Raw genomic sequence first — 12,521 nt, 5'->3', positions numbered from 1 at the left:
TTATACACTGTATATAGTGCATATCACTATTAATAACATGACATAAAGGCAATGTATAAAACAAAGTAATCATTTTTTCTGTTGGAATAAATATTTTCTTTTCTATTTTACCATTTTAGCATTAGTCGTCCTCTTTGCAGCTTTAAAGAGGCAAAGGAAAAAAGAGCCATTTAAAGTATCAAAGGATGATGTGCGAGATAATGTTGTGACTTATAATGATGAAGGAGGAGGTGAAGAAGATACTCAAGCTTTTGATATTGGTGCATTAAGAAATCCTGAAGCCAGAGAGGAAAATAAACCTAGAAGAGATATCATCCCTGATACTATATTCCACATACAAAGAGCAGTTCCTCTGTGGGAAAATGTTGATGTACAGGATTTCATTCAAAAAAGACTAAAAGAAAATGATGCAGACGCAACTGCGCCTCCATATGATTCTCTTGCAACATATGCCTATGAAGGAAATGATTCCATTGCTGAGTCTCTAAGTTCTTTGGAATCACCTGCACCTGAAGAAAATCATAATTATCATTATCTAAATGAGTGGGGGCCACGATTTAAAAAGCTGGCAGATTTATACGGAGGTGATGAAAGTGATTAATGAGGCTTATGCAGTCATCAATATTAAAGATAAAATAGATTGCTGTAAGTAACATATACCACATATTTAAATGCTGTAGATATGTACATAACTATTTTCCTACCCTTGATACATGAAACAACAATTAAGTAACAGTAATGCATTTTTAATTAAGTGTATGGTAATTAAAAAAAAAAAAAAAAAAACGCTAAAAACCTGTTGTGTGCCTTTACCATGATATCTTTTATTTACCTTATATCTTTCAGTTTATTGAAACCCCTTTTTAACATAAATCATACAGTGAACAAGCATTTACATAAAAAGGCAAACCAAAATAGAGATATGGATAATGTTTATTTTAAAATAATATTTACTATGTTATTTATTCAATGAGAGTGTGTGATTCTTTATTCATTCTATTTTTGTACATGTAAAATTATATTTTTGTATTTTGAGAAATAAAAATTATTTGTAATAAAAGTACTGCCATAAGAAAGAAAAAATAATTGCACGAGTTTCATTTTCATCCTTGTCAAAAGTTGCTTGATCTGAGACTTAAAAAGTAATTATGAAAAAATCTGAAACTATAGAGTTTTTCTTTCTTCTCTGTCTAAAGAGCAAATATGCATGTTGGGTTATAATTTTAAGACTAGTAAGTCTAGACAATACTTAAATAGATAAAGCATTTCAAATTATAAAAAATATATATAGTGGGTATAATGCTAATGTAAGGTGTGGTCTAAAATAGATTTAGGTGCATGACATTTTTATTTGGGCTTTCAAAAATAAATCATTTTTTAAATGTAGGAAGCATACTTAAAATGTATGTGAACCCAGACACAAAAACTATCCAAATCTCCCTTACCGTCACTGTACAGTATCATGAAACCGAATAAAACTGACAGTGTTCGTGTGGACCACGCCCTCATTCTTTCTGCCCACCTCTCTATCTTTCATCCTGTGTCCAGCCTGCCATGCTATTCTAAAAACTGCATGACTTCATTTTGCAAAGAACAGCTGTCTGTCTCTAAAAGTCCTGCCTTAGGCCCCTTTCACACATGCCGACCGTTCAGATCCGCCTGTCAGTTTTTGAACGGATGCCCCATGCATCTCTATGGGGCAGCGGATGTCAGCGGACATCCGATCTTGTCCTTCAAATCCAGACGGATGGAAACCCTATTTTCCATCCGTCTGATGGATCAGATCAGATGAGAAAGGACAGGCTGTCCATTCTCATCCGTTTCCCCCATAGAGAACAGCGGGGATCTGACACCTCCGTCTCCGCACACAGAGCAGAGACGGAGCTGTAATCTGCCTGCTCGGATCGATCCCCCGCTGAGCAGAACGGCTCCATCAACGGAATTTAACGGGCAATTGCGCGGTCGTGCAAAGCCCTTTTTTCCCCACAAATAGAGCTTTCTTTTGGTGGTATTTTGGTATTTTTGTATTTTATTTTTTGCGCTATAAACAAAAAAAAAGCGACAATTTGGGAAAAAAATATATTTTTCACATTCTGCCATATAACATCCCCCCCCAAATAAAATGTAAAAATCAAAATTTTTTAACATTTTAGGCCAATTTGTTTTCTGCTACATATTTTTGGTAAAAAAAAATTGCAATAAACGTATTTTGGTTTGCTCAAAAAATTATCGCGTCTACTAACTACGGGAAAGATTTATGTAATTTTTATTGTTTTGGTTTCCTCTTTACTAGTAGTGGCAGAAATCTGCGATTTTTAGGGGGACTGCGACATTTTGGTGGACAGATCGTACCCCTAACTGACATTTTTGAAATTTTTGGGGAACCAGTGACATTACTACAGTAATCAGTCCTAAAAATATGCACTGTTACTGTAATAATGACATTGGCAGGGATGGGTTTAACACAGTGGGTGATCAAGGGGTTAAATGAAAGCCTAGGGGAGTGTTTCTAACTGTATGGGGGTTGGGCTTTTGAAATGATTACAGAGACCTGTGATCCTATATAGAAGGATCACAGATGCTCTGTGATCATTCCAGAGAGTAGAACGGTCAGCTGTGTTTACAACAACTGACCGTTCTTCTCTCTCAGCAAGGGGCGATCGTGGGTGCCTGGCGGCAATCGGAGCTGCCAGCCCTGTGCATCGGAGTCCCCACTGCCGAGTGGGGGTGGGAGCGTGCTGACCACAGCGCACGCTCGCCTCCCAGCTGCAGGAGCGCGACCGACATAGATCTATGTCAATTTGCGCAGGAGGGGCTGACTGCCACAGTAAATCTGCAGCGGGCGGTCGTTAAGAAGTTAAAGTTGTATGTGGTGTTACATAACAGTTCAGTCTTCACAGACAGTCTAATTGACACCCAGATTTGGCTATAGAATTGTTATTCTTTCTTACACAATAACCTTGGCTAATTTACAGCAACACACCCAAATTATGATTTATTATAGCTTAAAATAATTTTTTTCAGGTATTTTTAGAAGAATCATGTTTTTTCAACAAGCAGGAATAGACTTGCTTTGACTGGCCGATCGAAATTGACCAGTAGTTTACTGGGGTTTTCCCTGTTTTGATACAAAACTATCCTGCCTTTAGCAAATGTTTATCAAACTCTCATTAGGAATTAAGAGACCACAGATGATACATCAGTATAAAAATGGCTAGTGGCAGGACAGTTGAGCAAGAATAAGCCAACATGTATTACAGACACAGGGCAGAGACAGATTTTTTACTACAAGAATTAGTAGACTGCAAATCATGACAGGACCTTTTTAAAGCAGTTGTATCCTCACAAAAAAAAAAAAAAAAAAAAAAACAAACCCTGCAGCACAAAGGCATAATGAGCTAGTAAGCATCGCATACTAGCTCATTATGAAATACTTACCTTAGAACGAAGCCCCGACACGGTCACCCGGACACCGCTGAGGGAGCTGTCATGTTCCCTTGGCATCTCTCTTCCAGCTTCGACGGCCCCAGCGCTGTGAGTGGCTGGAGCCGCAATGATGTCACTCCCGCGTATGTGCACGGGAGGTCACTTTCCGGCAAGGAGCCAGATAGAAGCTCTGCAGGTCCGCCGGACCTTTAGAGCGCATGCGCCGCTGGTGTCAGCGGCTGCATGCAGGCGAATATCTCCTAACCACTTGCCGACCGCTCACATGGAGCATACTGCGGCAAAGTGGTTCGTTATCGTCCAGCGACGTAGGTCTACGTCGCTGGACTCCCCCCCTTGTGGGCGGCGCACGCGTGCCGCCGGAGGCTCACACGCACCGCTGGAGGCTCGCTCCCACTGTATTCAGTCACAGCGGGAGTCGGGCCAGGGGAGGAGATCGGCCCGATTTTGTAAGCGGGCGGATCTCCTAAGTGACAGGCAGGGACAGATTGCAGGATTCAACATAGCTGAGCATAGCTGAACCTGTGATCTGTGCCTGTGTCACACAGTCCCCTCCTCCCACACATGTTAGTAAGCACCAGGCATACATTAACCCCTTGATCACCAATAAAAGTTAAACCCTTACCTGCCAGTGTCATTTTAACAGTAACAGTGCATATTTATAGCACTAATTACTGTAGTAATGTCACTGGTACCCCCAAAAGTGTCAAAAATGTCAGTCAAGGGTCCGATCTGTCCGCCGCAATGTCGCAGTCCCGCCCAAAAAATCGCAGATCGCCGCCATTACTAGTTAAAAAAAAAAACAATAAAAATGACATAAATTACCCGTAGTTAGTAGCTGCGATAACTTTTGCGCAAACCAATCAAAATACGCTTATTGCAATTTTTTTTACCAAAAATATGTAGCAGAAAACAAATTGGCCTAAAATGTTAATTTAAATTTTTACATTTTTTGGGGGGGAATTTCATATAAAAAAATGTGAAAAATATTGTTATTTTTTCAAAATCGTCGCTATTTTTTTGTTTATAGCGCAAAAAGTAAAAATCGCACAGGTGATCAAATACCACCATAAGAAAGCTCTATTTGTGGGAAAAAAAATAACATAAATTTAATTTGGGTACAGCATCGTACGACCGCGCAATTGTCCATTAAAATAACGCAGTGCCGAATCACAAAATATGGCCTGGTCAGGAATGGGGTAAAATCTTCCGGTCTTAAAGCGGTTAAAAATATGCTCATTGAGAATTTTTTTGTCAAAGACATGTAGCTAAATACATTTTGGCCTAAATATATGACAACAATTTAATATATTGGATATTTTATAACTGTCAAAGTAGAGAAATATAGAGAATATATAGAAATATAGAGAAATAGAGATATTTTTTATTAATATCGCAAAAAATGAAAAGCGCAGAGGTGATCAAATACCACCAAAAGAAAGCTCTGTTTGTGGGGAAAAAAGGACATAAATTTAGTTTGGGTACGGCATTGCATGACCGCGCAATTGTCAGTTAATTTCGCACAGTGCCGAATCGCAAAAAGTGGCCTGGACGTAAAGCAGGAAAATCCTCCGGTCCTAAAGGGGCTAAACTGTGCAGTTTTAGGAGATATTCATTTTACCTACAGGTAAGCCTTATTATAGGCTTACCTGTAGATAATTGTTAAGTATACCCAGATACTACCGCATTAATGAGCAAGACTATGCTGAAATGTATTAGAAACACAGAGGCAGGTGTTTTACTGCAAAAATAATGAGACTGCAGAAGATACACATTAGTGTAAAATTGCCAGTAAGGATGAGCTGATGGTTTGGTCTGAACCTAGCCCATTTGGCCCCCTGTTTGGGGTAGGTTATGAATTCAGGACATATTTTGGTGTTTTTTTTTATATAGGACTTGTCAAACATTTGGGTGTCTTTATTTCTAGGTTACAACTTTTTCATAAATGAGTAGGGAGGAAGGAGAAGGGGCAGATTCTGATAAGCCCCCCCCCACCCACCCACCCACCCACAGACTCCCTAAAACCACTAAGCAAGGATTGTGGAGAAGAGGACCTTGTTCTCACCAATATGGGTCCTCCCTGGCAAGACACCTCCTTAGGTTGAGGCCATGTGGCCTGGTATAGTTCAGAGGCACATGCCTCATCCCTCCCCTTTCCTGGCCATCCAGGCTGTATGCTCAGATCAAGGGACTGATATGGATTTTTAGGGGGGCAGCACACATTTTCTTTGTTTGAGGTACCTCCTCAAATCAATACCAAACTCCGAGGGACTGGTATATATTATGGGGGTGACACTATGCATACAAAGAAAAGCATTATACCATTTACAAAGTTTTTTTTTAAAGCACAAAGATCCCTCTAAATGACCCCCTTGGAGAGGTCTGTGTGTGCTTTTATTAAAACAACAAAGCTGTCAATTACAGTTGTCAAAACAAATTGCCACCAATTTTAAAACTTTATGTACATTACAGAGATGTGCCCCATCATAGGCAGGATTAGGACACGTTATTTAACCACCTCCCGTCCTCCATAGTGGGAATTGATGGGCTCAAGGTGGCTCTCTTGTTCTAAGGCAACGTCATATGACGTTGTCCCACCCTCACTGCACTTGTGCGTCCGCGGGGGGCATACAGCAATCGACAGTGCGCTGTGTCTCTGGGACATGACGCATCACCGATCTGGGTAAAGAGCTGATTAACAAATAACCATGATTGATCTTTCTGTGTAGCCATGGCTCTCCCCCTGCAAACCCACTTCTCATTATAGCCTCGTTCTCTCGAAACTGCTCCAAATTCACCTTGACAGGTACTGTACCCTGGCCTAATGAGAAGAATCCAGAATTACACAATGGGATTTTAATTCTAGTTTTGGAGTATAGTACAAAGCTTGGAAGCCATGTTGAAACTCACCATTAAAGCCATACCGGTCCAAAAGAGTCAGCGGGTATGGCCAAGTTACACTGTCAAAAGCTTCATGTACTGTATATCTAAACTGAGTAATACAACCTCTCTAGAAGGCAAGTTTGCATCTTGAATAATGTTAGTAACTAAACGTAAATTATCTGTAATTATTCTGTTAGAAATAATCTCAGAATGATTAGGGGAAGTGAGCGAGAAGATTATGGAGGCGAGTATATTGACAAGGACCCTACTGAAAATCTTGAGATCATTAGAATTAAAAATGTTTACCCTTAAGCATAAAAACACTCACTGTTTCTGGCCAAATTGATTTAAAAAAAAAAAAAAAAAGAAATAATGTTTTTATGTTTTTTTGTTTTTTGTTTTTTTTTTTACATTGGTACATGTTTCAATGAGACCAGACACTTTGTAAAAGAGGTACAGTAACTGGTGCATAGAGGAAGCTGCTCCTGGGATACTATAAAGTGTATTTTGACCCACTTTGCCTTAAAGAGTCACAATTTTTGGTGAATTATTTTTGGATTGAAAGTTTCGTCATGAACATAGGCTATGTGCAATACACTGGGAGAGCATCAGAGGAATATGGATTTAAGCCTTGTGGAGCACTTTTTACATACAATACTTCACATCAGTGGTGGAATTGACTTGTGGAATTATATTTACAGTATATGGAAATTGGAGCACTGGATACTTTACCACACTGCGATTAACTTTTTACTATAATCGGACATATATATTAACAAATTTACACTTTTTATTAATTATATGCACTGATATTAGTTCCCTATTAATTTTTAATACGTATGTGATATAATAGCACTGTACCTATTAGTTTATCCAACAAAGAGGTATGTTTTAATGGGAACTCCAAACATATTAAGTGCTCAGATGGACAGTCAGAACAGAAAAGGTGTACACTTAACATCACGCTTTCAGTAAAAAATAACGGAATTTTTGTAAAATCTTACCTGTAAAATTCCTTTCTGTGAGTCCTCTGACAGTCGCCGCCACCTCTAAGTCATCACTATTGGGTATTGACTTCTGCTCCGCAGGAGTAGCTAGGCATAAGACTTAGTCAAAAGAACAAAGACATTTGCACATACACACCCATGGGGGCTGTCCCACTGGTCAATACCCCCCTGCAGTGAACACTCCCAACTCAGTTTGGTAGCATAGCAGTAAGTGTACAAGAAAAAACCCCAAAAGAGGGGCGGGGCGGCGACTGTCGGAGGACTCAGAGAAAGGAATTTTACAGGTAAGATTTTACAAAAATTCAGTTTTCTCTTACGTCCTCCGACAGTCGCCGCCACCTCTAAGTCATCACTATTGGGATGTCCCAAAGCAGTGTAGACATGAGGGGTGGGAGACGCAACTGTAGAAAAGGCAACGCAGTACCCACATCAGAGAAAGGAACCTTACACGCACAGTAAGAGAACCATCTGGGCAACAGAAAAGGCTCAACAGGAGCAACAGCCCAGGAAAGCAACTTACCCAGTGTAATGTTCCGGTACCTCTGGTACCCTCGTTTCCATATTTCTCCTCTCTTAATTGCGTCCCATCTTGTATAACAAAGGACGCATATACCTTTAAGACCGGATGACATCACTGCCGAGCGCCGCTATGAGCGGCTATTTCAATCGCCGGTTTGCTCTCACTCATCGCTCGTTCAAACCCACATGTTCATCGCACCTACGCCTGAGAAGTTGGAGCTGCTGACATACCTTCCTTGCTGAACTAAAGCCAGAAACCTCGCTGGTGATCCGTATCTCGCTACGGGATCACCCCTCTCCAATGGACACTGTTATTCCTAACCTATCTAAGTGATAAGTACCCCGCAGGGGATTCTTACTAACCAATCTCCTACTGTCATCTACTGCAATTTCCAAGACTATCTGTATCTATCTATTCACTATCATCTGCATAAGACTGTTAGCTCTTGGGACTACCTTGAACTATCCTTGCACTAGGTTACTCTGTCTAAAGTATACTCCATCTGTGTCCTCTTACCATCTGCACTATACTTGACATCAGAACCTATCTGCTTACCATCACCTGCAACTCTCCTATACTACTTCTAGTGCTCACCATACAATAGCCTGTCTCTCATCTATATATCCTCATATACTCTATCCCTCCATTAAACATCTATTAATATATATATAGTATATAACAGGCTGTACACGGTGATGAAGTCCTGAGAGTTGGATATGTTGTTCAACAGATTCTCTACAAGGCTACTGAGTGTAATAATTCTGCAGCTGTAAATCCATCCACAAACAAAAACGCATGAACGTTACAGATTGAACGAGCCATTAAAAAAAAATATGGATTCAGCAGAATTATCCACTCATGTACTACAATTAAAACAGCAAGTAGATGCATTGATCCATGCGCTTACAGAGGTAAAAAATGACAATCAAACCTTGAGACAGCAGCTTGGCCGTCTCACACAGCCTCCTGCTGCTCAGCCCCGTGAGCCTAAGATAAACCCTCCTATAGTGTTTTCTGGTGATCGGAGCAAATTCCGTGAATTTAAAAACGCATGTCAATTGTTTTTTTTGTTAAAACCTCTAACCTACATCACTGACCAAATTAAGGTTTGTACCATCATCTCCTATTTAACGGGTGAACCCCCGGGCCTGGGCAGATGCTCTCTTTGAAAAGGATGATCCACTCCTTAATTCTTATCCCTTATTTCTAGCACAACTTGCTACTTTATATGAAGACCCCAACAAGCAGAGTACCGCTGACACCCAGTTACGGGCCCTAAAACAAGGAAGGAGACCTGTTGAAGATTTCATGGCGAATTTTAAAAGATGGTCCCCTGATTCAGGGTGGAACGACACATCTTTGCGAACGCAGTTTAGACTCGGCCTATCTGAGGCCGTTAAAGACGAGCTCGCCCGAGCGGATTTACCTGGCACTCTAGAGGGACTGATCCAGACCAGTATCAATATTGACAGACGACTATGAGAAAGAAAGGCTGAGAAGATGGGCTCACCATTTTCCAGTCCTTCTCGGATGTTGCCTGCTGATCCTACTCCTATGGAAGTAGGAATGATACGTCCACCTCTGACCCTTTCTGAACGTGCCAGGAGGAAAACCGAACATCTTAGCATGTACTGCGCATCCCCGAATCATCTGGTAAACGACTGTCCTCTTGTCCGCAGAAAAGAGGGTGAGTGTTCAAATGTCTTGCTAGGGGGACTCACAACTTCCTTTTCTAATCCTTATCTTTTTGTTCAATTAACATTGCAGTGGGACCAAACTAGGATCACCACCAAGGCTATGATTGACACAGGATCTTGTGGAAACTACATTGACATTTGTTTTGTCTCCCTTAATAAAATACCTATTGTTTCAAAACCCAAACCTGTCTCCGTTAGTTTTATTAACGGTACCCCTTTATCCTCTGGTCCTATCACCAGTCAGACACAGGCACTTCTTGTAACTGCTGACGAGTCTCATGTGGAGACCACCACCTTTGATGTATTAACTTCGCCACATTTTCCAATCATTTTGGGACTTCCCTGGTTACACATACATCAACCAATCATCGATTGGAAAACAAGAACGTTAGCCTTCTCTTCTCACTATTGCGAGACGACGTGTAACCTCCCCACACATGATAGGATCCTGTCTGTACTGCCAGATGACATTATTCCTAAGTGTTATCAAAATTTATCGGAGGTTTTCCTTGAGAAAAACGCTCAAATGCTACCTCCTCATAGGGACTATGATTGTTGTATCGATCTGCTCCCTAATAGCAAGTTGCCTTACGGACATGTATATCCTCTCTCACAGGATGAACTCTCTCACCTTAAGGAGTATCTGGATGAAAACTTGGCAAAAGGATTCATCCGACCTTCTACTTCCTCCACTGCTGCTGGGCTCTTCTTTGTCCGCAATAAGGACTCTAGCCTTAGGCCTATCAGTGATTTCAGACAATTAAATGCCATCACAATAAAGGATTGTTATCCTTTACCTCTTATTCCTGAACTTATCGAACAGGTGCGTGGGGCTTCTTTCTTTTCAAAATTGGACCTAAAAGGGGCATACAATTTAATTCAAATTCGTAAAGGGGATGAATGGAAGACGGCATTCAGAACCAGATACGGACTGTTCGAGTACCTTGTAATGCCATTTGGGCTATGTAATGCTCCCACAGCCTTCCAACGGTTTATAAACGAGATATTTCGAGACTTGCTTGATGTTTGTGTGGTAGTATATTTGGACGATATACTTATCTATTCTCATTCCTTACCTGAGCACATAAAACATGTGAGACTTGTGTTGTCAAGACTACTTGCACATAACTTATATGTTAAATCAAAGAAATGTTTGTTTCATAAAGACGAGGTACTATTCCTAGGATATGTTATATCTAAAAGTGGAATCAAAATGGACATGAGCAAAATATCCTGCATTCTGGATTGGCCTGTGCCAACCACTCGCAAAGCATTACAAAGGTTCCTAGGATTCTCTAATTACTATAGGAAATTCATTAAAAACTTCTCTGCGATTGTGAAACCTCTCACACAACTTACAAGCACGAAGAGACCATTTAATTGGACAATAGAAGCAAATGGAGCATTCTCTCTGCTGAAATCAAACTTTACTACTGCCCCCATACTATGCCATCCAGACCCATCCCTTCAATACATCTTGGAGGTAGATGCGTCTAATATGGCAATAGGAGCAGTTCTCTCACAACGACCAACAAACACCTCACCTCTTCACCCAGTTGCTTTCTTTTCAAAGTCATTAAGTAACCCCGAGGTGAACTACCCAGTAGGTGAGAAGGAGTTATTAGCAATAAAACTGGCATTAGAGAATTGGAGACATCTACTTGAGGGCACTCAATTGCCAATTCTGATATATACTGATCACAAAAACCTCCAATACCTTCAGACTAATAGAACTCTTTCCCACCGGCAGGTACGGTGGTCGTTATTCTCTCTCACGACTAGCCGAGAAAGATTGCACTGAGGTTCCCTCAGTTCCTATAATACCACTTGAACGTATTATCGGAGTCGTTCACTCACCAAAGGAGGAGATTTTGCACAGCATAGGGTTGGATTCACCTCCACCACAACTAACTACTGACGCAGAAGGCTTCCTCTACTACAACGATAAATTATACATACCCCCTACTATGCGAACCAAGATCTTAGAATTGTCGCATGATGTACCTATGGCAGGACATATGGGTATGACTAAAACTCTCAATCTACTCACTAGGCAATTTTGGTGGCCAGACATGAAGACAACCGTAAAAAAGTTCGTTTCATCTTGTGATATCTGTGCTAGGTCTAAAATTGACAACACTAAACCATCAGGATTACTTTGTAGTTTACCGATACCCCAGGTTCCGTGGGAAGTGGTATCCTTAGACTTCATAGTGGAACTACCACCTTCCAAAGGATTCAACACCATCTTGGTATCAGTGGGCCATCTGACCAAGATGGCACATTTCACCCCTATCCGAAAACTACCTTCATCCAAACAAACAGCGGAATTACTTGTGAAACATGTCTTTAAGTTACATGGTATTCCAAAAACACTGCTGTCTGACCATGGTTCACAATTCATCTCAAAGTTTTGGCTAGCTCTATGTCAGATACTGCGAATAGAGCGTAACCTCACTTCTCCCTACCACCCTCAGACCAACGGACAGACAGAGAGAGTTAACCAGTGCATTGAACAGTACCTGCATTGCTATACTTCGTATCTACAGGACGATTGGGCAGACCTCCTCCCACTGGCGGAATTCGCCTATAACAACGCTACTCATAGCACTACTAAGCAAAGTCCGTTTTACCTAAATTATGGGTTTCATCCCACACTCCTTCCTCCACGTATCTTGTCATCAAGTAATCCAGTGGCATCTGATTATCTTGCCCAGATAAAGGATTCTCTGGGATTACTCAACAATACCATATCTCATGCTCATAGCCAACAAAAAAAGTACTACGACCTCCGTAGGAAACCCTCTCCCCAATATGCCATTGGGGATCTTGTTTGGCTTTCTACAAAAAATCTGAGACTAAAGATCCCTAGTAAAAAACTTGGACCTCTATTTCTGGGACCTTTTCCAATAGAGAAGCTTATTGGAAAAGCTGCAGTACAACTCACATTGCCAGTAGACCTCAAGATAC

General features: G+C 40.9%; 1 protein-coding gene across 1 annotated transcript in view; it reads left to right on the top strand.

The window, feature by feature from the left end:
* Positions 1-931, top strand: part of LOC309556960 (cadherin-9-like) — a 359,303-nt gene extending 358,372 nt beyond the window's left edge. The window contains exon 12 of the mRNA XM_082259545.1: positions 120-931. Coding sequence (XP_082115671.1) covers positions 120-601 — 482 coding nt within the window. The 3' untranslated portion in view covers positions 602-931. The remainder of the gene's footprint in view (positions 1-119) is intronic.
* The last annotated feature ends 11,590 nt before the right edge of the window (positions 932-12,521 follow it).

This window comes from Pelophylax lessonae (genome assembly GCF_965119305.1).
Source record: "Pelophylax lessonae genome assembly, chromosome: 5".
NCBI classification, from domain to species: domain Eukaryota; kingdom Metazoa; phylum Chordata; class Amphibia; order Anura; family Ranidae; genus Pelophylax; species Pelophylax lessonae.
This window is presented reverse-complemented; position numbering and strand designations above follow the sequence as displayed.